This window comes from Pseudopodoces humilis, chromosome 17 (assembly GCF_049639895.1).
Source record: "Pseudopodoces humilis isolate 2021_Gansu_Grassland_sample_001 chromosome 17, ASM4963989v1, whole genome shotgun sequence".
NCBI classification, from domain to species: Eukaryota; Metazoa; Chordata; class Aves; order Passeriformes; family Paridae; genus Pseudopodoces; species Pseudopodoces humilis.
Genome location: NC_142216.1, coordinates 15,130,257 through 15,155,556, shown reverse-complemented (window position 1 = coordinate 15,155,556; position 25,300 = coordinate 15,130,257). Strand labels below are relative to the sequence as shown.

The 25,300-nt window shown below is 52.4% G+C and overlaps 1 protein-coding gene across 3 annotated transcripts in view; it reads right to left on the bottom strand.

Annotated features, from left to right (window-relative positions):
• Positions 1–25,300, bottom strand: part of PSD2 (pleckstrin and Sec7 domain containing 2) — a 71,961-nt gene that overhangs the window by 26,550 nt on the left and 20,111 nt on the right. For all 3 annotated transcript variants that reach the window (XM_088063657.1, XM_088063659.1, XM_088063658.1), the window contains exons 2-5: positions 9,118–9,220; positions 6,601–7,152; positions 2,551–3,039; positions 1,327–1,521 (exon numbers count right to left, since the gene is read on the bottom strand). In XM_088063657.1, the coding sequence (XP_087919783.1) occupies positions 1,327–1,521; positions 2,551–3,039; positions 6,601–7,097 (1,181 nt within the window). In that variant the 5' untranslated portion in view covers positions 7,098–7,152; positions 9,118–9,220. The remainder of the gene's footprint in view (positions 1–1,326; positions 1,522–2,550; positions 3,040–6,600; positions 7,153–9,117; positions 9,221–25,300) is intronic.

Here is a 25,300-nt window from a genome sequence, read left to right as displayed (position 1 = left end):
GCTGGCCTGAAAGCATCACTTAAACTTAGCCTGCTCCCAGCACTATAGGTTGGTCTTAGTCTTGCTCACTTAAGAAAATGTGACTTAATACCTATATTAATACCTATAAATAACTATCTTCACCCTATTTCCTTTTTCTGCTCTGCCAATCCACCTGTGTGATCCAAGAGTCTGCAGCTCTATTTAGGTCTCATGTCAGGAAATGGTTCAGATGTCAAAACCCAGCTGATCAAAACAAAGCTTTTATTTCAAAGGCTGTGTGAATTCCCAGATGTGGGTCACCAAACATCCTCCCAAGGCGGGAGGGTCGCAGGCGTGAGGACTGCAGGAAATAGCAAAGGGACAGACTCAGAAACCCAGTGCTTGAAACTTGCCCCCTCAGTGAGCTGTCATGGCAAATTTGAAAGAAAGGAGAAGGATGTTACACACCTGAGGCAAGAGCAACCAGCAATGCACCTGCTACAAGAACCTCAGCAAAGAAGGAGAATGAGGATGTTGCCAGGTGATGCCAAGAGCCTCTCTAGGAGACAATTCCTGGGCTCCTTCTGTCCCAGCACCAAGCTGGGAATCACACACAAGCCTTGGTGCTGAAAGTGTGGCTATTTGCTGAGGGACAAGTGTGTTCTGCTGGTCTGGGCAGGGGGGAGACATTCCAAGGACAAAAAATAAAATAAAATAAATCCCAGCAACACAGGTTATATCTGATCCAGGCTAAGGATGATGGGGATTAGTGCCTTCACACCCACTGGCATCCTAAAATAATCTGTTACTGCTACACTTGTTACTGTTACTCTGTCTCTTAGAAATCTCTGTAACTCTCCCACTTTTGAATATTTTTTGATTTCCCTTTTGCCTCACCCAGGCAAATCTACCAGCTGAAGAGCCTGGACCTCCCTGTGTGCCCCTGGCTCTCCAGCAAACCCTTCCTGCCCTGGTACAGGGTTGGGAGGCTCTGCAGCAAGAACATTTTGGGGTGCAGACATGAAAAACCAGGGGAGTGGCAGGGAATCCAGGGCAGCAGCAGATCTGACTCCCAAACCCTTCAGCCTGGGGATTGCTTTAATCTTGCTGGGCTCTTCCCAAAGGCAAGAAGTTTTTGGTTCTGCTGGGCAGCAGCTTGTGACATTTACTGCCCAACACTCCAGGCAGCTTGTAGGATTCTTATTTTAAGGGCATTGAGCTTCCAGCTTCAACTGGAAGGATCAGCCCTGACTCCATGCAGCACACAGGCCTGGCCCTTCCTGCCTTTTCCTGCCTTTTCCTGCCCTCCCAGCTCTCCCCAGCCCCGTGTCTCTGCCACCCCTCCCAGGGCTGGCTCCCACGTACTTTTTCCCGAGCTGTCGGGCCACGTCGCAGCGCTTGAAGCCCTCGAGGTTGTAGAGGCGCTTGGCCAACCTCTTGGCAGCCTCGCTGTCCGCCCTGCAGCCGTTGGCCAGGGTGTCCGTGCTGCCCTGGTCCAGCTGCTCCGTGCTGCCCATGTCCGAGTCCGAGTCTGACAGGGTGTCCTTCAGGCTGGCATCGCTGTGCAGAGACAAGAAACATTCAAGGAGCCGCAGCGAGACCCGGTGAAACCCACAGAAAACGCCACATTTTGTTTTCTTCTCGCCCTCTCAAAAAACAAACAAAAAAAACAAACACATGAAAAAAAACAGCAATATGGCTGTGAACTGGACGTTGGACAAACCCGCCTTCATTGCAGCTCCAATTAAATAGTGCAGCCTAATTGCAAATTGGTAGAAAAGGTTGGAGGGAGGGCGGCTTCCCCCTGAGAAATGAGAATGCATCAAAGCAAGCAGCCTCAACACCTTTTAAGCTTCCCCTCTCCCCACTGGGGATCCCAAGCTCTTTCCAAGCCATGGACATCCTGGAAATCTTAGGGATAGATGCTGTGCTTTTCACTTTGGGTTATTTGCTGAGGATGAGAAACTGCACTTGTATAAATCATGTCAGTGGGACTGGCACCAGACCAGTTTTTACTGCCTCGTGGCCAGCTGTGCCACAGACAACACTCTGAGCACGTAGGTGTGGATACAGCCCTTTATTTTCCTGGCCAAAGCCACTTACAGCACCATTTTTGAGCAGTGTGACTCACTGCTGGCCTGATGGCTGGGCATACAATTGCTCCAGCTCTCCCCTGACCTGGTTGCTCATCACCTGGCTTCCTCACGCAGGGAACCCCCTGCAGATGAGCTGCTGCCTCCCAGGGGTGATGGTTTGGGTCTGAGCTGGTCCAGAGGATGAAGTCTCTGCTGATCTCCTCGTTGCCTGCAGAAGAACCTTTGGGGAGGCTTCTGTAAGGGAAGCTTTGAGGTTTCCCTGCACTTCAGAGGCATTTGGGAGGGCACCTGACCATCCCCAACCTGTCAAGGGCTTTGCAGGTGCAGGTGAAAATTTTCCTGCTGGTGTTTGGCCTTTCTGGCACAACAATACATGCAAGGAAGCACAAGGGGTGACAGAGCAGTTCCAACTCAATCACATCCACCGAGCCTTGCCCCTGGACTGGGATCTCATAAGAAAAGGAGCCACTGTCCAAGAAACTCCCTGCCTTACCTGATGGAGTTAATGATCTTGGTGGCATCTTCCTCTGAGCCTTCCACGTGGAACCCATTTGGAATACTCTTCAAGGACAGCCGGCTCAGCACGTTCTCTGACCTGCTGCTGGTAATTGAGTGTCTGAGAGGGCTCCCAAAATCCCCCTCCGCTGGCTTGGCTGCCGCCTGCTCTTGCTTATCAGCAGCCATGTGGTGAAGGGCTTCTCTCTGCTGGGCTGCCAGTTTCTGCTCCAAGAGCTCGGGGCTCTCCTTGGCCCTTTGCTGGATCAGTGGGGTGAGCGGTGCCTCAAAACTGACACAGCTGTCTGTCTCGTCTGTGAGGGAGAGCACGTCCAGAGAGTCCAGGCTGCTGTAGTACGTCCCCTTCATAAGGTCAGACTCGATGATCTTCTCAAAGGTCGAGCTGAAGCCATCCCTGATGTCTTTGAATTGGAAATGCTCCCTGTCATCATCACTGCAGCTCAGCTTGGCATCTCCAGAAGCAAACCTGGAGCGAAAGGAGAAATGTAGAAAATACTGTCAAGGCAATTCTGGCCGTGTTCCGCTTGGAGCTGGGAGGCAAGAGAAGAGGCAGAAATGGCTGCTGTGATAATGGCCCTTGGGATCTTCCTGTGGTATAACCTACTTGGTTCCCAATTTTGTTACAAGATTCTAGAGCTGAAAACAAAACCAGTTTTGTGATGAGCGATCCCAGAGGCCCAGCCAGCCCTTCATTTTGTCATGTTCCGGTAAAAGCCAGACCTCTGAACTGGAGACTTTTGCATACAACACCTGGATCCAGTGCTAGAATAACCTCGTGGTTATTACTTAGCAGGTCCCACATAGCCATAGTCCCAAGGAAGACATCCCTGCTCTTTCAGTACCCATACAGAATCACCTCTATTACCTGCTCACACCACAGACCTCGTACATTCCAGCCCTATACTTGTCCCTGACGGCCCTTCACCATCCCCATGTCCCTCCTTTGGACACTTCCTAACAGCTTTAGATCTTTCTCATATTGTGGTGGCCAGAACTGCCCCAGGGCTCGAGGTGAGGCCACCCCAGCTCAGAGCAGAGTGGGACAATGCCCTTCCTGGCCCAGCTGGCCATGCTGGGCCTGATGCCCCCTAGGACATGGTTGTCCCCCCCAGCTTCCAGGACACCGCTGTCTCATGTTCAACTTGCCATCACAAGTTTGCTGTTTTGGTGGAGCGTGGATCCTGCCAGAGAAGGACATGATGGAAACCAGGACTTTCTTGCCTCTGCACTGCAGTCTTTCTGCAAAGTTTTTCTGAAACTTTATTTGATGGAATGTGAATTTTTTGACAGCTATATGTTGCCATGGGAGGAAATGTGTGGGCAAAAGCCGCAGCCCCAAAACTGCAGGTGCTGAGTGTGTCTACAAGCAAAAGGTGGGGATTTCTCTGGTAAAAATTTTGCTCTTTTTCCATGAGTTCATGGGGCTGAAAGTTGAGATTATCATTCCCTGGTGGATCTTGCAGTTGGACTGCAGAGCTGTGACCTCCCTGACATCAGCAGGGCCAATGCTGGGGGATTCTGAGGAGGCGAAAGACCTCTAGGCAACACAGCCACATTGAAAGGAAAATGGGGCTCTGACAAACAGTAGATGCCATGGGATAAACCAGAAAGGAAAAAAGGGATTCAGTTAATGCAAACTGCAACACACACCCTCAATCTTTGGTTCTATTTCCCTGATTTTTTTTTTACCAACCAATTCCTGCATAGAAGCACTAACCTACCTTCAGGAGGACAATCATGGGTTCTTTCTCCAGCTCTACCATGGAGTGATGACCTTGGATGACTTCCCCCTTTAATTCTCCATTCCAGTGGGAAGAGCAAGACTCAACACCTTCTTGTGAAATACTTTAAAATTCAGGGAGAAAATGCATCATACAAGCAGTAACGTGCAGACGATGACAAATGATTTGTCATCAGGAACAAATAGCTGACTGCTCATTAGTAAAACATCGGTTTTTAAACCAGGCTCTCCTACACCCAGAATGGGTCATTACAGCAATTCCTCGAAGGGGAGTAAAGAAAAAAATGGGGAAGCTCAGAGGTGATGCAGGATGACAGCAGCTTCCTGGTGCTTTGGTCCATCTGTCAGTTCTTCCTGACCCACACTGACCCAGGAGGGCTGGACAGTCCGTGTGGTCAGGGCAGAGCAGCTCCACGCTGGGCTTGGCCCAGCCACACGTTCCTGCCATTTACCCTAAAGATAGGTGGGCAAAGCACAGATGAGCTCCACCACAGTGAGCTAACCCGATCTGCAGGCACTAAGTGCTTTCCCAGACTTCAGCTGTGTCCCAGAAGTTTTCCAGCTGCCCTTCTGCTTTGAATATAGCGTGTGACTTGTCCCTTGTGCATTCAGCCTCCCAAAAGACTCATTTGCTATCCAAGTGAATATGTTCAGAGCACCAGATCACGGACTCTGCATGCAGACCCCAGTCAGGTTGCATCATCCCCAGATCCTCAGCCTGCCACTTCTACCAATTCATGCCCTAGTACCTTAAAATAATTGCACTTCCAGTGATTGCAGCAGCATTCTCTGACCACACTTAGTTTCCTCTTGAACTCGCAGTCTCTGCCAGGGAGCCACCTACCAAGCAAATATGATTCCCCTGAAACCTGAGACACTTGCAGCTATCCAAGACCTGACTGCATAGCTCACGGGGCTCGTGGGACCTGCCTGGGGACAGGCTCCCCGAGCTCTGCGGGCAGCAGCAGCCTGCCCTGGACGCTTCCTCTGCAACACCTTCAGTTGTGCTTTTTGAAGCAGTGATGCTGCTGGGGCTCTCGAGCGAAACTAACCACAAACTTTTTATAAAGAAGCCTGTTCAACAGCAGAGAAACAAAGCAGGAGGGATGCCTGCTGTCAGCCCGCGCCCTGCGTGGCTCCCCAGCTCGGAACGCGCAGCTCAGCGCAGAGCCTGCTTGGGGCTGGAGCTAGGAGCTGACCCCCAGGCCACCTTGGCCACCCTGTCCCTTCATAGCTCCTCTTCAGAAGGCCACACTCCCCTGGGACAGCCCCTGCTCTCTTCTTCGGCCCCTCCTGCTTGCAGTATCTCTCCTGCCCTGCGGTAGGTGCACAAGGCAGGGCTGTAAAATTCACAGCAGGCATCAGCCCTGGGTGGCTACAACACAGAGCCCTGGCTGGTTTCTGGTGGCAAAGGGAAGCATCCATACCCCTCCTGCAGGAATGGCAGGGGAAGAACCTTCATCCTCTCCTCACCCCAGTGACCTGTCAGTCCCCCTAAGCCCCCAGCCTGCAGAATCCCATGGAGGTCTAGAAACCTGCAGAGGCATAAAATCAGCTATGGATACCACACCAGCCTGGAGAGTTCTCCTGTGAGCCAGACGAGAGGACTGAGGGACATTGCACACATGCAGGTTTGTCTCAGGCACTTGAGAATTGGATGACTCCTGTACCTTTTGTCTCACACTGCTGTCCCTGTCACCCAGGCGCTGGTAACACCTGCCACAGGTGCAGCGGAGAGCAAAGCTCAGTGCCGTGCCCACTTTCAGATCCACAGCTGCCACCTGCTAGCCCAGGGACTATCCATGCTGCCAGGGACTTCCAGGGCACACCAGCCTCCCAGACAAGCCTGCCTCTCCAGAGTCCACAGGCTGTTGTACTTGCCCTAAGTTGCCTCAGGTAACTCTGCCATAAGTGCTGCAATTGAATCTCCAACTTGCAAGAGGGACACCCCTAAACTGAGCACAACCAGCTCCTCTGGAGATCCCAAAAGCTTCCCCTTCACTTTAGTGACTCTGTGAGCAGACACTGGCTCTAATCACAGCTTTCCACATTCGTAACAGGAAAAAAAACCGTGTGAGAAGCCCAGAGAGTAAAAGGAGTAAAACATTACAAGCAGGGAAAAAATGTACAAGAAGCCCAAAGAGAAACAGGAGTGGAAAGCCACAGCCAGCCATGAGAGCAGCTGCAGCTCCTTAAGCTGATGAGTTACACACGGAGCAGAGTAACTCGAACCAAGGAGCTTTGAAAACAACACACACAGCCCAGCACCGAGCCGACCTTACTCACCCGAACTGCTCCTCTGCCTCGTCAGCACTCAGAGCTTCTGAGGAGCCCAGGACGCTGTGCCACCTCTCCTTGCTGAGGGTCCCGCTCGCTGTCTGCAGGCTGGGGGAGCCGCTGTCCCCCGGCTCGGGGCTGCTCCGCCCGGGTGTGTCCCCGTCCTGCGGCCGCTCCCGGCCCGGGGCCAGCGCGGTGTCCACCCCGTTGGCCAGCACTGCCCCGTCCGCAGCGCCGCTCCCGCTGCCAGCGCCCGAGCCCCGTCCCGGCTCGCCGAGCCTCTCGCCTGGCTCCGTCACCGCTTCCAGATGTTGGTGCCGCTGCTCCCCCTGGGCTCGGGAGGGCTGAGCATCGCTCCGGGGGCTGGCTCTCCCGCTGGCAGGCTCCGCAGCCTGCCTCGGCTGCTCGTCCCCGGCGCCGCAGGACAGCGGGGACGGCTGCGAGCCCGGGGAGCGCGGCTCGCTCTCGTCTGCGGCAGAACATGGCAAGGGGCTGCTCTCGCTCATGTTCCGCTCCTTGTCCCGGCGCTCACGGGAGGGATCGGCTCAGGCTCGGCACTACCTACAAGGGAAAAGAAACCACAGCGTGGGCATCGGGAAGGGCTGCCGGAAAGGCAGGTCAGCCAAGCTCACATCCTCAGGGGAAAAGCAGGGAAGGACTGCTCTGGTGTTCGGTGATTTTGAAGGCTCCTCACTCAGGGCAGTGAGATGGGAGAGGAAAAGCTGCTGTTGTGGTGCTGAACCACTGGGGGCCCAGGCACCCTTTTCCTGCTGCTCCCGTAACCCCAGAGAGCCTCAGAACAGGGGATGTGTCCCATGCAGGCTGTTTGTGCCCAGGGCTGGGGACACGAACGTGGCATGGCTGCATTTTCCAGACTCTCTGCTGGGATTCCCTGGTACTCCCTGCCCTCCAGAAATAGGAGAAATAGGTGAAACGGGCAATGAGCGTGATTTATTCTTTTTCAGCCGTTCTAAGCAGCTGTGCTGTGCCAACCTGTGTGATTCTCTCTGCTGATTTAGCATTTCTGCAGAGCATCTTGCCTGCCAGAGCACCACTTCTCCCAACACACGAGTACTGCTGAAGGGTGTCACAAGCTGCCAGCTAAAACTCTGGCAAAAGTGTCCTGATTGAATATTCCCTGGGATGCTTTCTCTGTAGGGCAAGGGAAGGACACTGGTTTGCACTGATATAAACAGTTTTTTGACAAAAAGGCACTTTATTGGCAAATAGACCCATTGATGCAAAGTGTGCAAGGTCTTACAAGCACCATCCTCAGCTCCACAGTGCTGTGAAAGCTTTGCTCCATCATGACCCTCCCACAGCTGAAGCCAAGTGCCACCAGAAATGATCTCTGCTGGAAGCAGGGGTATTCTGCATGGCACCCAGGCTGAGCCACTGTAACAGCTGATTTTGGTTTTAAGCAATATATGTCTTCACAGATATTTTAAAAATATTATCTGTCTTCATAGGGCTGTTCAGCCTGGAGGAAAGAAAGCTCTAGGGAGACCTTAGAGCCCAATCCAGAACCTAAAGGGACTCTAAGAGAGCTGGAGAGGGACTTTGGCCACAAAGTGAGAGGACAAGGGCAAATGGATTCACACTGACAGAGGGCAGGGCTGCATTAGAGACTAGGAAGAAATTCTTCCCTGTGAGGGTGTGGAGGCCCTGGCACATATTTCCCAGAGCAGCTGTGGCTGCCCCATCCCTGGAAGTGTCCAGGGCCAGGTTGGAAGGGGCTTGGAGCAACCTGGGACAGTGGAAGGTGTCCCTGCCATGGCAGGTGTTGGAGGATAATCCCTTCCAACCCAAACCATTTGGTGATGTGGCTGTGATTCATCTGGACAGGAAGCCTGGCCAGTCCGTGCCAGCAGGCAGACAGGACTTTGGGGTTCTCCCTCTAACCTGGTTCCTAACTCACATCTGAAGCAGATCATTCAACTGCCTCAGTTTCCCTCTCAGTGAACCATCACCTTTGAGCAGCCAGGAGGGTGGCCATGTTCAGCAGAAGACTCTGGCTTCTCTCACTTAGCTGAGCTGAAGCTTTCATTAGCAGTAAAATCACTAATTGCTTGGCCAGGTCAGGGCTCTACCAGTTGTTGTTAACAAGGAGTGCAGAACTGCAGCTGCTCTTACAGAGCACCTCTCACTCTGTGGAGATGCCAGCAGCCCCTCCCTGCTGCTGCTCCCTCAGCGCCAGAGGAAGGCAGAGGTGGGATTCAGACCCAAAACACCCCTCTGTGGCCTGGGTAATGTCAGATCCACAGAGGAACATGCTGAGCTGCTGCTGAGCAGGACAGATCCCACAGGGAACCCCAATTCCTGCCTGACTTTGTTCCCATCCCACAGGCCAGGCAATCCTGGACCTCAGATCCAGCCCGCTCTCCGTGTCCTGCTCCCCACAGCTGGGAGCTGTGGTGGGCTGGGGCTTCAGAGCCCTGCATGGGGTGAAGCACTCCTTGAGGGCTGCAGGTGCCACAGTCCTGAGATGGGGCAAGTCCCTCCTGGAGGCAGTGCTGGCAGTTTTACCTCTTCTCCACGTGCATCCGTGTGCATCCCTCGCAGTCACAGCGCGCGTGGCATCGCCACCCCTGTCACAGCCGGCCGCTCCTGATCCCTGCACGGCCCCTGCCTGCAACAAGGGATCACAGAAAGTGAGACCCAGGCTGGAGAGGAGAATCCTGCTGGTGTCCTGCCACCCTGCTGCTGCTCCTCATCAGGCTGGTTCCCAGACCCATCCCATGACTCCTTGGCAGAGCACTGCAAGTGCTTTTTCCTCAGCATGCTTTGGTTCTCTGGGGTTTTGCAAGAATTTTCCTTACACAGGGCTTCTGACATCTCTCCTTACAAAGGCCCCCCAGCCAGCTAAAATGGAGGAAAGAGACTCTGTGGTTGCAGGTTTTAGGAGAAACTCATCAATGTGAGCCCGCAGGATGCCCAGTTTCACCCATGAGATGCACAGAGTGAGATACCTGAGTTTTGGACTGATCCCCCAAACAGCTCCTCCTCAGCCCCATCAACAAACAAGAGCCATTTTAAAGGTCTTTGAGCTAAATGCAAGCAAATATGAGCTACCAGAGGGATCGATGTAGCAACATTTCTCTTGCAGAGTGTTTTACACAATGCAGGGATGGACAGGGATGTGTCCCCCTGAGGTGACCCCAGGCTGGGGGAGCATGTCAGGTCACCACAGATGGTGTGTCCCCTACAGACAGCTGCCTGAGCTCCCAGGCCAGACTTGCAGAGAGTTGATGGAGACAGAAAGACGGGACAGCACTGCCTGTGTGCTGCCAGAGGTGATGGGTGGCTCAGGGTCCCGGTGTGCCACCTGCTTTCCAGTGGCTGGAAAGAGCCCACGGAGCAGCCTGGCAGCAGATGTCTGTGTCCAGTGCCTGCAGAGCGATCTGCTTATACCCTCTCCTCTCCTTTGCAGGCCTTCAGCTTCATTCTCCACTAGCCTGACAAGAGAAAGGCTGACTTAGACTTCCTGGGTCACCAGCACATCAGCTTCCTGTAGCCCAGAATCCCACCTGCAGGAGCTGAGCCCTCCCAAGGAAGGGCAAAACAAGCCCCTGGGACAGTCCTTAGGTTCACACATGTGGGCCAAGTCTCCTCTAGGCTGTTCATCTGCCATTCCAAATGAAGAGGGAAAAACTGGAAATGTCTTTCCCACCAAATCCAGGAGAGAAAATCAGTCCCAGGCACTTGGTGTTCCCATGCACTGACAGCAGGGCCAAGCCAAAGCAGCATCTTCCAGGATTTTACTTGCAAAACTACCAACACTCTCCTGAGCATAACCACACTGTGATCTCAAAAAGTACAGAAAACCTAATATGATTTTGACTTTCTCAAAGTCAAGGTATAATACAGACATGTGAGACATGCCACACCAAGCCACTGCTCAAATCTTTGGAGGAATCTTTCCAGCAAAGCTTTGCTGGCCTTTTTCTTAATATGAGATGAATAATGTGGGGGTTTTGAGTGAAATTTTTTAAAACAGCCAAAAGACTTTGAGCTGAAACTCTCCACCTCCCTGCCATCCATCCAAAAACTCCAGTAGGAACCACCCAAGCTGAATTCCAGTCCAGTAGTTCCAGCTTGGCACAGCTGTATGCAACCAGAAAACAGGAAACTAAAAGCAGTTAGGATATAGCCTGAGTAAGAAATGTTGGCAAACCATAGTAAGTGTGATGTCCCAGCCATCCCTCCTAACTTTAAGTAACTTACATTATTTATATTAAAAGAAAAAAAAAACCAAAAACAACAAAAAAAAACCCACCATTTTTTTTTTACATATAAACTACTACAGTTGTTAAGCATTATACTACTGTTTCACCCTCTGTGAAGTCTCACTGGAATGTTTGTGGTCTGGAAGGAGAGCTGAGGAATCAATAGTTAAAGCCTTAGTCATGTTCCTCCTTGGCCCGTGTTCCTGCTGGAGAAGAAGCACCACCATTGGCAGGATATGTGCACAGACTATTGCTGAGCTGGGGAGCCCATCAGCTTCCAGTGTGACAAAACTGGGAGCTGAGCACAGCCAGGAGGAGAAATCTGGGCCTCTTGCAGCCTCCTGACCCGAGAGGTTTGTGTGTCTCCACTGGATCCCTGCTCCATGGCACACACCTGCCTGGGGGCTGCTGTGTGCACACAAAGTCTGCAGACAAGCTGAGGGTGTAGCAACACACAAGAAACTCCCAAGAAGACACCAACTGCTTGATTTTTGCTTGCAGTGACAGTCACTTGAAGCACACACAGGCTATGGGTGGCTGAGGCTTCCCAGAATCTCCGGAGGAAGCAGAGGATTGGTTTGTGACAGTCTGTGGCTCTGATCGCAGCTCTTCATGTTCTGGAGTCATGCAGACAACTCCTGCCACACTCCCAGCTCATCCCACGCCAGCTACCAGGGGTCTCTCCCACCCTACAGCTCACCCATGACCTGCTGCCTCCCCACCTGTGTGGGGAAGGTGGAAGAGCAAAGGGAGGAGCAGACAGGCTGGGATGCCACAGCTTGGAAAACCTGGAAGACAAACAGTGGTGGAACAGCTGGCTGCAAGTGTCCACATCTGCCTCCAGCAGACAGCTGAAAGGTCACCAGCTCTGGACAAAGCCCAAACCCAGAGTCTCAACACCATTTTCTGTTTGCTCTGGAAAGCACAAAAGTGCAGCTCAGCCTCTGAAGCTGCCACAGCTTCAATCAAGCTGTGGGGAGAGGACACACTGCAGCACTGGGCCAAGAGATGGGGGGGATGTTCAGAGGTCCTTCTGGGGCTCCTCTGACTGTCCCAAAACTGCACAGCCTGGCTGCCTTGGACTGCAGGCTGGCATTCCCCAAGTCCCTCCTCATTTCCTTCTGCTTCTGCTTTGCAAAGTGCGCTCTGAAGCAGCTAAGGGCTGAAAAGTGGTATGTGGGTTCCCATCAGTGGATTCTCATAAGTTTTGCCCTTTTTGCAGGCTCAGAGGCACCCTTTCAAAGTGACTGCTCCTCCCTAGGTCCTGGGAATAGGGTGGGCACCCTCTGCATGTCCAGTGTTCCCAGTCTCCCACAAACGTAACCGGGGTTAGTGTACAAAAACGGGTCTGGCAAGAGAAGGGGATGACCTGGCACATATCCCAGCCAGGTCTGGCCACAACAACACAAAATGGGGCCCTGCTGAGTTGTAGACAGTTGTTAAGCAGGAGCTCCATGATTTGGAGCAGACCGGCTCTGTAGGGCCCCTGTAGGTAGAAGAACATGGATTCATGCTGGAAGGATCCTGTTATTGCTGTAGGAGAGGCTAAGGGAAGCCAAGGCATCCATGACCCATGGCTAACCACGGCCTTTCCATCTCCTTCCCAGAGCTGGGGCTTGGTGGGAGAGATGGGACAGAGGCTGAAGGGAGTCAGGAGCCCATCCCTGTGGCCATCTCATGCTGCCCTGCTTTGCAGGCCAGACTCAGCCAACAGCTATCACCTTCATTTATCAGAATTCCAGCAACACCAGCTCATCACTGCGAGTTTCCAGTGCCACAGGATTGCAGTTCAGGACAGACACTCACTCCCTGCTCCAGCCCCTCTCTGCCCCACGTCCTGCACAGCCCCTGGACCAGGAGGAGACAAGGCAGGGCTGGCTGGGAGGGAAGGAGAGCAGAAATGCCTCATCATCTGCTTTGGGATGATGCTGGATTTGCAGCAGGACCAGCAAAGCCGGGCTGGCATCCACTGCAGGGAAGCACTGGTCCCAAAGAGGCCGGGCAGAGATGCAGCAAAGTTTGCCCTGATTTTGTGAGGGGTTGGAAACCACACAGCAGCTCTTTCAGGGACTGGCTCTGGAAGTGTCCCAGCTTTTGTTGAAGCTGAATGGCTGGTGGGAAATGATTTATTTTTAATTTTCTTCTCTGCGTTAGGAACTGGAAAGGCTCCCACTTCAGTTTTGTGTAACCACTTGGCTGCTGGGACACAGGAAGGCTTGGAGAAGAATCCTGCTGCTTAGTCAAGCATGAGCTTTTCCTCAAGTTCATGCTGAGCTAGGCTGCTTCCTGCAGCAGCCTTGCTTTTTCTTGCTGCTCTGCATCCCATTCCCTCCAGCTTAGTGAAGACAGAATCATGGAATGGTTTGGGTTGGAAGAGATGTTGAACTTCTTGGGCTAAATGCCTATAGTGACATCCTTGGCTGTGATGGGCCATGTGCTCCGAGTTCCTGTCCCCTGTGAGCAGGAATGGAATGTGCCCAGCAGCCAGTTGGTGTCCAGGCTGTAGATCCCATCCAGCTGGTGTCCAGGCTGTAGATCCCATCCACAGCATGGCTGCAGGACAGGGATGGATGTGCTTTTATGACCTGACTTACCAGTGAATTGATAAAAGGCAGGTGTCACACAGTAGCCTCCACATGGGCACGGTCAGGGCTCTTTGAGGAGACAATCCTGTATTGACATGGAGAGATCACAGCCATGGTTCTTCTTTTTGAAGCACATTTCTTCCTTCTTATGTCTCTGCTTTGACCTCTGCCTTTTCAACATGGCTGGAAATAAAAACCTTCTACCATTCTCTTTGTGAAAATCAGCATTTATTTCTCCCATGGGCTTGTTTTTTTATACAATTTTGAAAACCTCAGTCATATCATTCTCTGCCTCTCCTCTCCAGATTGTAGACCCTGCCTTCTTAGCCTGTTCTCAGAAGACAGCTTCTCCACCCCCTTGAGTATTTTGGCTACCTTCTTCTGGATTTTCTCTAATTCTTTTGCTTCTATCGCTGTGTGACAGTCTGAACACAGGGAAAGCAGCATTGCACAGTGAACTCAAGATGTGGGCACACCAAAGATTTATGCAGCACCAAACTGCTCTGTACATCACCCCCTGCTCTGTACAGGGGTCCCTCCCTGATGACACCAAGTTCTAAGGCACCTGCAGCATTTCTGCTGCAGACCAGGCTGTGAGGGGCAGGGCTGGGCTGAGCCCTCAGCCACACACTAAAAACAGAAATAAACCACACTAAACCAGAGTTACACTTTGCAGAGCCCCTGGAGTACTGATGGTCATTGCTCATGGACAATATGCTGTCCCTGTGGTTTCTATCCATCTCTGCCAGTGCAGACTGCAGGTCCTGCATCCTTCCCTTCCAATGTGGAAAAGAGGCCGTGGATAAAACATATCCCACAGACTAAAATAAACCAGCTACATACTAAAAAAAGAGCCTTTGGGTAATCAGAAATCACTGTGCATGGAACATAATTTTTTTTTGAAACCAAATCCTACAGCTCCTTATTTTGAATTTTTATTAGAGTCCCCAGAGCAATTAGGACACATTGAGATCCAAATGACTCCTGCTAAACTTCATCCTGGGGAAACAACAGCAGTTTTTTGCTTATAGAAAACAATAAAGCTGAGTCTTAAAATCCCTAACAGCTTTCCTGTTTGCACTCTTTTGCAGCTATTAAAACAGGGAAAAATAAAAGAATATATTTAGTATTTTTTGCACGTTCCTTTCCTCGTACTGACACCTTGGCCAGGCAGCACTTTGTGCACTGAGCCTTCCTGCAGCCCTGGGTGTGCACCATGCAAAGCTGGCTGCTCCCTTCACAGGGGAAACAGAATCAACATCTCCAGCCTGTGAAAAGGGGTGAAAACCTGTGTCCAGCTCTGGGCTTCTCAGGACAGGAGGGACCTGAGGCTCCTGGAGTGGGGCCAGCGGAGCTGAGGAAGGGCCTGGAGCATCTCCATGCCCAGGAAAGGCTGAGGGAGCTGGGGCTGCTCAGCCTGGAGAGAAGCCCCAGCTGAGAGGGACCCTCAGCCCTGGGTGTTCCTGGGGGATCTCTGGGTGTCCCTGTTTTTCCCTGTCTCTGGCTGTCTCTGGGTGTCCCTGTCTGTCCCTGTCCATCCCTGGCTGTCCCTGGGGTGTCCCTGTCTGTCTCTGTCCATCCCTGGCTGTCCCTGGGTGCAGGAGGGGCAGAGCAGGCCCAGGCTCTGCTCCAGGCCCAGCAATGGCAGCAGAGCCACAGGCAGGGACAGATCCCAGCAATTCCCTCTGCAGAGGAGGCAGAACTTGTGCCCTGGGCAGTGCCCAGCCCTGAGCAGAGAGCAGAGAGGCTGTGGAGTGTCCTCACTGGGGATATCCAGAGCTGTGTGGACATGCTCCTGTGCTCTGGGATGGCCCTGCTGGAGCAGGAAGGTTGGACCAGATGAGCCACTGTGGGCCCTTCCAACCTCCCCTGGCCCATTGTTCAGTGGTTCTGTGCCTGCACCCTCACTTTACATCTTGGTGATGTGGCAGGACTCACTCAGGCCTCCACAAAAAATGGGCCAAAGCACAGGGACAATGAGCTGATGGGTCTCCCAGGAGAGGTATGAGCTTGAGGCAGAAGGTGCAGGATGTGGATGAACATGGACCTGAACGTCCCTGTGTTCCAGACAGCATGTCAAATCTTCCTGGAATAGGCTCCTTTCAAACCCCACCAGTGCCTCTCAGCTGGACTGTGGGAGGACAGAGATCCTGCTGCAGTCAGTGGAGTCTGTGTGATCCTTACATCCTCCCTCCTGCAGAAGCAAACCCTGACCTCCTCTGGAGACCTTGCAGGGTTCCCTGTAGATTATTCCTGCAGAAACCCACTGCAATTCACAGGAATTCTCCTGGGCTCAGAGGGAACCAGGAGCCTCCAGAGAGGGAACAGCAAAGGAGGGCAAATTTTTACTTTAGCCTGGGGGAAGGAGGAGAAGGGATGCTGTTCCTGCCTCTCCCACACAATGCTCCCCACCTCGTGGGCCTGGCCAAGGTGGTTGTTTGCTGCAGGAGCCCAAGGCCAGGAGCCCATGGATCTCAATCCTGCAGCTGTAAAGGGATCACAGGGACACCAAAGGATCCCAGCCAGCTCTTTCTTGGCATGGGAGAAAAGATGGAAAAAGGGGGCAGAAGCCTTTTGTGCCCTGGTACCCCACCTTCAGGCAGCTCCTAGAGCTCAGAGAAAAGCTTGAGAGAAGGATGCCTGCTCTGGGTAACAGGTGAGTCCCAGTGCTCCAGCCTTGCCTTAGTGCAGGACAAACAGCTTGTAATCAGTTCATGTTGGGTTGAGTCCAGCTCAAGACGAGTTTTCAGGGGTTTTAGGCTCAGAGCTGGCTCCATCCTCACCTGAGCCTATCTGCTCTGGTGCTCACCTTCTCTGGAGGGGGAGTTTATAGTCCATAGGTTTGGGTTTTTTTAATATAAAACCAGGCTGTTTATGGGGCTTTTCCATTCAGTTCTGTGCAGCATCGTAATTGAATTCATTAAAACCCAGCTTTCCCCACAGCCAGGGTTACCTTCCATAAAAATCCACAAGAGTTGCAACTGCTTCTCATAACCCATAAATGGAAACAGCTTCTTCCCCTCTTTTTCCCCTCCCTTTGCCTGATCCTCCTTCCCCACATTCTCCCAGTACCCAAAATAATAAAACAGGGCTGGCAGCTGACTCAGACCCCAGAAAAGGAAATTCCTGCCATGCTGTCTGTCTACACTAAACCCATGCAACGCCTCGCTGCAAGATTTCAGGAGGCAGCAGGCGAGCCCATCCTGCTTGTCCCCTGGGAGAAACATCCAGAGGGATGGAGACCAGTACTGCAGAATGAAATGGAGTTTTGGAAGGGAGACAAACTCCCTTCACCCTCCAACACATCCATAAACCTCGGAGATGAGGATCAGTGGTGCATCAGAGATCCTCTGACCACAGGAGCTGGTAGACAATGTGTGCAGACAGATGGTCTCCAGCCCAAGGGATGTGAGGACCAGTAGAACTGGGAGTCCAGATGCCCAGAATGGGTAGAGATGGCTTTGGGCTCCTTGGGAGCTCAGTGTGACCCAGAGAGCAGGGAGCAAGGTCTTCTTGAGCACCTCCCAAACCTGTCAGGAGAGGGGGACAACAGCAGACAGACTTTTGTGGGTGCTGACATCAGAGAAAGCTTGTTTGGAGCCATCCTATGCTGATGTGCAGCAACCTGCAACACCAGACAGCTCCTCACTTGTCACTGAGAGTGTGAAATCTCCCATTCTCTCCACACAGCGCTCCTTCATCCACAGGGAACCACCAGGAACAACCTGCTGGCATTGGTGTGAACGAGAGAGCTGCTCTGGAAGCTGGAGGATGAAGGAGGGGATCCTCCTTTGAGAAAGAGAACAGCAAGCATTGTGGATGTCATTATATACATCTACAGACATCTCAAAAGGTCTGCATTTCCACCCTGAACTATCTCCAGGTAAAAAGGACTAACTTCAGTCTCTGTGAGGAGGGTGACCAGGCTCCTTTGGCAGAGAGGAATGGACCTTGTTTTGCCCAGCAGAGACTCAGCCCTGCTCTCCAAAGGGCTCTCCCTGCCCATCAGTTAAGCAGGATTTCTGCTTGCCAAAACAGCTCTGTGCACATCATAATGGTCCCCACATCCTCAAGATGAACACTTGCTTCAAGACTCTGGGATGTTCCTGAGTGCCACCAGGTCAGCCTTGCAATTCCTCCAAACCAGGAGCACTGGTTCAAGGCAGCCATGGATAGTAGCAGAAACCTTGACTGCTGAAGATGTTTGAGTCCAGAAAAGGCTGTTGGAGAGTCCAGACAGGACTAATTGCTCTGACTGATTTCAGCAAGCAAAGCACAACATGGCATCAACCAGTGTCCACTTTGGAGCTAAGGCGAGGCATCCATCTGTGAGGGGAACAGCTGGGGAACTGTCACACCAGTGGGGACTTTCTATTTTCATCTCACTGAAGGAAAGGAAGAACAGCTTCCCTCGCCCAAATCAGACTGAGATGCACTTATTTGGCTTGAAAACACAGACTCAGCCAAGATTTGCTGACAGCCAACGGGGCTGAAAGTTCCCTGCCTGAAATTAGAGGGTGTTAGGGCACGAAACGTGGCAATTCCACTAAAGTCAGCAGCTCCACTTGGGCATAAAGCTGTCTGCCCAGAGGACCCGCAAGGAACAGCCTGAGAGCATGAGATCTAACATGAAGGGACTTTAATACGTCACCAGGACCAAATCAAGACATTTGAGAGGCAAAGTGGAGAGAGGAGGGCACTACAGAGCAACAGACAGGACAATGCTGTAGGAAAATCACCCCCTCTCAGACTAGGATGTGAACATCAGCCCTTTTCCTAGTGAATACTCTGCCTATAAGCCCATCTCAGCAGGCCATTTTTAATGTGGTTTAGCCCAAAATTTCCACTTTTCCTTTCAAAACTGCAGAAAACATTCCTACAAAAGAAGTGTGGGCTAAGTAAATCTTTCAAAGGCAAACAGATGATCACTGACCTTCTGAAAACAGCCTGTCAGCTGCAGAAAACCAAGGAGACACCAACAGTTCACCATTTTTCCATGCTGGAGGATGCCCACTCATTCTGTTCTCTGGAAAGGGTGTCTCTTTTGCAGGTAGCATGACCACTGTCCCTTTTCTCCAGCATCTTTCACTCAAGGAAAAATGGTCTGGGGCACAGCTACATTTTTGGTGGGTCCATCACTCCTGTGTAGTGATGTGCTGTCTGCTCAGTCTCCCAGGCTGCAGCCAGCAGGGTGTAGAAATGGCAGAAAATATAATTGCATAATTATTCTCAGAACTTACAGACTAGGATGGAATCACTGAAGGAAAAGCAGGATTTTGCTGATCCATTAGGATGTGTGGAGTTATCATTATCTTTAACATGGCACAGGAGATGCTGCTCAGAACTTGGATATACCAGAACTTGCTTGAATACATGGAAAAGCACTTTGAGTGAGACTCAGCTCACCCAAATGTAGACACCTCCACCTGAGCTCAGCCCCCAGGGTTCAGAGTCAGCAGAAAGGCTGTGTCTGATCTGCATCAGAAGTTTTTGTTAAAGCAGAAGAGTTCTCTCTGCCCCCAGCCCAGGACAGCAGCCCCAGCTCTGATGCTTCTGCTGCAAACACCCACATGAGAAACACGGGGCTCCTGCCCAGCCCTGCCAAACACATTTGGGCTGCAAATGCTTCCACGGGAACATCTTCCTGTGACACGGCCAGATCTGGCCTCCCTAAGCAAGAATGCCCCTGAGCAGCCTGAAATGTTGAAGCTGACTTGTTTTGAAAGCAGAGCAAGTTGCCCAGAAAGTGCAAGTGAAACCCTGCTGGAGCCATTTTGCAGTTCCTGTGCAGGGGCTGGACCTGCCCTTAATGGATGTGCTGGATAACTACGGTGAGAGGAGCGGGATTTCCCTGAGGAAGGACTCTAACAGGCACACTCCTACACTGATGTAAAGGTGCTTTACAGGGACAAGGATGCTCCTTCTCCTCAGGGGAATTACAGAAAAAGCAAAAAGCACATCAGGATGATGTAATTGCACCAGGACAGTGTTTTAATCACACCTGCTCAGGGACCAAAAGGCTCTCCCGACCTCCAAGATGCCATGCACTAAATTTTGTGGCAAGGGTAGAGCAGAGCTGCTGCACCAACCTGCAACAGGGTCATTCTGCCCCTTAGCAGACTTTTTGTTGTTCCCAGGGCTTTACTCCTGCTCCTTAGACATCATTACATTTGGGCATCAGACAATGACTTTGGGAAATGATGAATTACGTGCTGGACTGAGGCTTTACTGAAGCACAGAGAGGCCAGAGGGGCCTGCCAGAAATAAGTGTGCTGTAAAGATGAAAGAGGCTGAGGGGCTGAGCGCTGCTCAGCCTGGTTCAGGCAGTGACCCAATGACACAGTGGCACACCAGGAGTGGCAGCTGGGTTTGCTGCAGGGGACACAGCCTGAGACAAGTGTGCAAACCTCAGTTGTGTGCCTGACACTGGGAATCTCTGCTTGTTACCGTGTGCAGAATTGAAGGGACAGTGTCCCCAGGGTCCCCGAGGACCCAAGGTGCACTCCTTGCAGTTTGCTGTTATCTGGAGAGCAGTGGATTTCTGCTCTTCTGCTTTCAGAAAATATCCAGCTCATAAAGCACAGGCTTCTGCTACAGGACAATTCCCTACATCTACCAGGAACTGCTGGAATTTTGTGGCCACTTTTCTGCTCCCTTGCTCTGATGGCAGTAATAGTAACACATCTGCATTTTAGGTGTTGCTATCAAGCTGTGATCCTGCTGTGATCCCGCTGTGATCCTGCTGTGATCCTGCACATCCACACCTCCTGCCTTTCACCTGGGCTTGTTACACTGCTCCTGGTCCCCAGGCAGCTCTGGATCAACATTCCCACCAGGCACTTTGGAATCACCTCCTCTTGGACTTATCCCAGCTCTCACAGCAGGGACACACAGGAAACCCTGAAGCCACCTCTGCACACTGAACTCTCCCCATTCTTGCATGCAAAATGAAAATATTCTGGAGGAAGCCCATAGGGGCAAAAGGAGGTAGGTCCAAAAGTCTGGGACAAAAATCTCTTGCTCTTTCGAGACAGTCTTATGGTTTGGGATGAGGGATAATGCCCTCCTGGTGTCCTGTGGCTCCTGCAGAGGCAGGTCCCAGCACCAAACACCCTTTCATCGTGCTCAGGTGCTCTGCTTTAAGGATCACCTGCATGAGAGGCACCTTCCCAGGCAGGGGTGGCACAGGATGGGCTCCAGTGCCACACCTGTCCCTGCAGCCCCTAGGAACCAAAGGAAACTGCCTCAAATGCTGCAGCAAATTAATTCTCTCAACTTCTGTGAGGAAAAACAACGCTGTGATTATCTGCTGCCTCAGTTTCCACACCCATGCATAGAGAAAGCTCCTTCCTGGGTTCTGGGGAAGAGGGAGGGCTTTCACGTTGAGAGAATACCAAGAGATCAGGATAAACTGCCTTGGAAGGACACACGGTGTCCTTTCCTGGAAAGGCAGGTTAACACTCCCAGCTGCAGGCAGGCAGCTCCTCTTAACAAGCTCAGGACTCTGGTGAGGAGTGGCTTGAATAGCTGCCCTTGCCTGGTGCTGCTAACTTAGGAGGCAAAACCTAAATACTCATTAAGGCAGCACTTGGCAGAAACCCCATCCTCAATTACAAAAATCAATTCATTTTTTTTATGACTCTGAAGCCTTTGGGGCCTTATAATCTAATTAAATAAAGCTTTCTCACTTTCCTCTTGCCTGCTCCCCTAGCTTCTGTTGTACCAGTAAAGACAAATATATATTTTTAATTTAGCAGAATCCCCGTGTGTCGTGTATCACCTTCTGGCCAGAAACCCCTTCTGTTCCCCCCGTGCCTGTGTCCTGCTTGGGCAGGCTGCATCCACAGCCTGTTTGCTTTTGTTCCTAGGAAGTGCCAGAGCTCCAGGGTCCCAGTTCACCTCCATCCACTCCCACAGGCTGGTACCAGTGCCTGTCTGAGGAGCAAATGTGCAGAATCTGGGAAGGAGCAGAGCCCCACACAAGGTGAGCTCAGCGTTGGGAGCGGTGCCTCGAGGGCAGGACTCATCCAAATCTGCCAGCTCTGTCTTCCATGGAATACTCAGAGTTGGAAGGGACTCACAAGGATCATTTAGTCCAGCTCCTGGCCCTGCACAGGACAGCTCAGCAATCCCACCCTGTGCCTGAGAGTGCTGTCCCAACTCTCCTTGAACTGCCAGGATGTGCAGGGAGGAGATGCTGCTTTAGGAGATGCAACGGGGAGAGGCTGTGGGTGAACTGGAGAAGGTGCCACAAGATCCCCAAATGCTTTGCTTGGAAAGGACCCTAAAGATCACCTCATTCCAAACCCCTGCCATGGGCAGGGTCACCTTCTGCTAGACCAGGGCCATCCTCTCCTCCTGTGCCCACCACCAGCCAACAGCAAGAGGCCGTGCACAGAGTGGGCAGAGACCTCTGTGAGTGTCCTGCTGGGGAGGAGGATGTTCTGTATATGGCAGCACCTGGATGTTTCCCTGAGCCGGCCTCAGACCACCCAGTTCTGGATCAGGTGCTGGAGGAAGGCTGGAAGGTACCACAGGGAACTCCCTCTCCACCTTTATGAGGCTTTTGCCCAGAACTGTGTGAAATTTTTTGGAAAAAATTGTTCACTTGCTGAAAATTACGATTATAGGTCAGCTAAACCTTACCTAGAGTTGTGGTGCACTTGTGCTGAAATCACTGAAGAGCTGGATTAAAAAAAAATAATAATTTGCAAGAACTGAGCTTTATGCCTTGACTTTGGAGCATGTAAGTAATTACAGAAAACAAAAAAAAATTGCAACCCTTCTGTTTAGTTTGGTATCACAGCATTTCCCTACTATCTTAAATTTTTTAAAATATTTAAAAGAAAAAGATATTTGGGTCAAATTTGTTTTCCCATATCAAGAAAATAATACAGAGACAACTGCACATGGGGGAGGAGAAGGCAGAGAGGAGGCTGAGCTCACATCATCTTCCCTGGGCTTTTCAGTACGGTTGGTGAACCGTGAGGGTTTCAGTCACTGGGGTCTGATGTCAGTTTTCCTGCTTGATGCTGCTCAGGAGAGCCCAGAGGCACATGCTCTATCCCCCAGGAAGGGGACATCACTGGGATTTGCTCTCCTAGGTTTTGTGTTATGAGGGGGAATTGAGTTCTCCATCCCAGAGCCACAGGAAGGCCACAGAGACAGGAGGAGCTCAGCTGCATCGCCTGGAGGGGAGACAAGGATGGGCAGTGACTGCACAAGACACCAAATCCAGCTGTGAACGCCCAGCCCAGGAAACACTTCATCCAGAAGGTCCCAGAGCAGCCCTGAGCCCAGCATGGTCCCTGCCACAGTCACAACACATGGAAAGCTCCCAGAGACACTGGGGGCCTCTGCAGTGTGGAGGTGTCAGAGCTGGAGAGCAGGAGACACAAAACCAGTGCACAAAGATTCTGTCAGACTGGGGCTTTGGGAGATTATCCCTGGAACTATGTCCCATGCTGTAGAGTAAGACAGAAAATCCTGGGATGAATCCTGGGCTCACCCTGCTTGGGAGGAAGCATTGCCCCTTCCCTGGCCCTGATGTGTCTCACAGCAGCCACCAATGCCAGGGCACCCCACCAGCACCACCTTTGCTGGGAGCCATCCAGGATGGCTCAGAGAAGAAGAGGACATAGCAGAAGATGAGGCAAGGCTGGTGGCACCACAGAGGTGACATCCTGAGCAGCTCCTGTGGCACCCCTCAGGGTGGTGCTGAGAGGATCCCTTCAGGTGTGGTCTCCTCTTTTGGGACCCAGTGCGAGCACCGCTCCTGGCCAGGACCTGGGGATGTGGGGACAGTTCCTTCAAACAACCTGAGAGCAGACAGCCTGTGCCACCTGCCAGCCCTGCCTCTGCCACAGCCACAGCCACAGCCACAGCCACAGCCACAGCCACAGCCACAGCCAGGCCCTTCAAAACCACAGAGCTGAGAAAGCATGAGGGGAGTATGTGGGGTGATGAGAAGGAGGCAGATGAAGGAGTGGAGTGACAAATCATTGTCACTGTGCCAGGCTGAGCCCCAGAGCCCAGAAGAAGCATGGAGAGCACAAGAAGGGGCTTGGGCTCAGCTGCAGAATCTGCTGAGGCTGCCTGCAGCTCCTTACTCTCTCTCACCCTGCCTGCTGCAAGTGAGGGAGCACTGGGCCTGATGCAGTGATGGGAAGAATTTGCTCCAAAGGAATCACCAGTCCCCACCTGGGAGCTGAGCAGGGCTAGGTGCTGCCCAGGTCAGGACAGCTGGGCTATGGACTGCAGGGAAGGACCTCCCTGAGCACCTCAGCCTCTCCTGGAGCTCCTGCAGGAACACAAAGGGACAGCAGTGAGGACAAAGGGAGAGGTGGTTACTGTCCAGCTTGGACAGGTACCTCTCCCCTGTAGCCCAGCCTGCCAGTCAGCTCACCTGGGTCACAGGAGACAGGGAGGGAACCAGAACTGACCCTGTCCCTCTTACACTGTAACCCCCACAGGGAAGTACCATGAGCTGCCTGTGCAGAATCTACCCCTGTAGTACTCCTATGGCTCCATCCAGCCACTGAGAGCCTGGATGCACTTGGCCTCCCATGGATCCTGTCCCAGCACATCCCTGGGAATGGCATTTCCCTGCCAAAAGGGCGAGGAGGATGTTTTCACCTCCAGCAAATCTGTCCAAGGGGTGTGTCCACAGCAGAGACTGTCAGGTAGCAGAACAAGCAGCATCCACAAGGGATGTGGCCACTTGCACCAGGAGATCACCCACTCCAGGGACTGCTCTCACTCAACCTCCAAGGAAGCTTTTCCCTCAGCAGGAATTGCTGTGCCCAGAGCCAGCACTTTGCTGTCAGTAGCCACAGCTCCCTCCCAGCCCAGGGAACATCCTTCTGGCAACTCCACCAACCTGTACGAGTCAGCAGGGCCACACACACATGCCTGTGTGTGACCTGAGCAGGGAATTCCATTTCCCTCTGGCAGCAAGAACCACGACCCACGGACACCACATGGGGCAACTTCAGATTTCTAAGGGGACTTTTGGTTTCAGTCACTTTGCCATGGTGGCCTGACATGGCCAGCACCGTGTGCCTCAGGACAGGCACAGAGCACACAAACCCATGGCATGGAAGCTTGTGGCACTGCTGGATGGAGGGAACTCCATTGGTGGGAAAATCCATGGAGGAAGAAGACAAAAAGGTGTTGGGTGATGGGATGGAGAGAAGAGAAGTGATGTACTGTGGGTTGAAGTCCAGAAGAGCAACTCAGGGTATTCCAGCAGGGACTTGAGGGGTGAGCAGCACCAGTGGGGAGAGCAGAGAGCCAAGACACCTGTGAGCACTTCACGTGAAGAGCCACGTGATGGGCCACGCAAGGAGGACACCCTGAGGTCAGAAAAGCAAGTCCTCATCTTGGGCACCTCAGAAACTGGTCTGAAACTGCTTGACTCCCCTTGGCACCCTCTGGGGAGTTCTCATGAGTGGCCTCAGCAAACACATCCTCACCCCATCCACCTGGTCTCCATGAGCTGGAGTTACATCTCCCCGTCACCACCTCCCCAGTGCAAGCAGGACACTGAACAGGCCTGGTGGTCACACAGAGCTCCTTCCTGGCAGAGCTCCTGTGTCCCCTGCCCCTTGTCACCTTGGCAAAGTCACTTAACCACGCCAAGCCTCAGTTTCCCCAGAGAATAATCCAGCCACGTCCTAGGGTGGGCTGAAGAGTGATAAGGTGCTGAGACAGCAGGGAACTCGATGTTAATGCAGAACCACTTGGCTTCCAGCCTCACACCCAAAGGGATCTCCAGGGAAAACTACCCACTTCAACTCCACTTGTGCCTAACTTTTAGGGGGAGAAGAGGCACAGGATGAGAACCATCCATTTTGTGGATCAGCCATCTCTCTGACTTCCCCTCTGGACTCAGCCGCC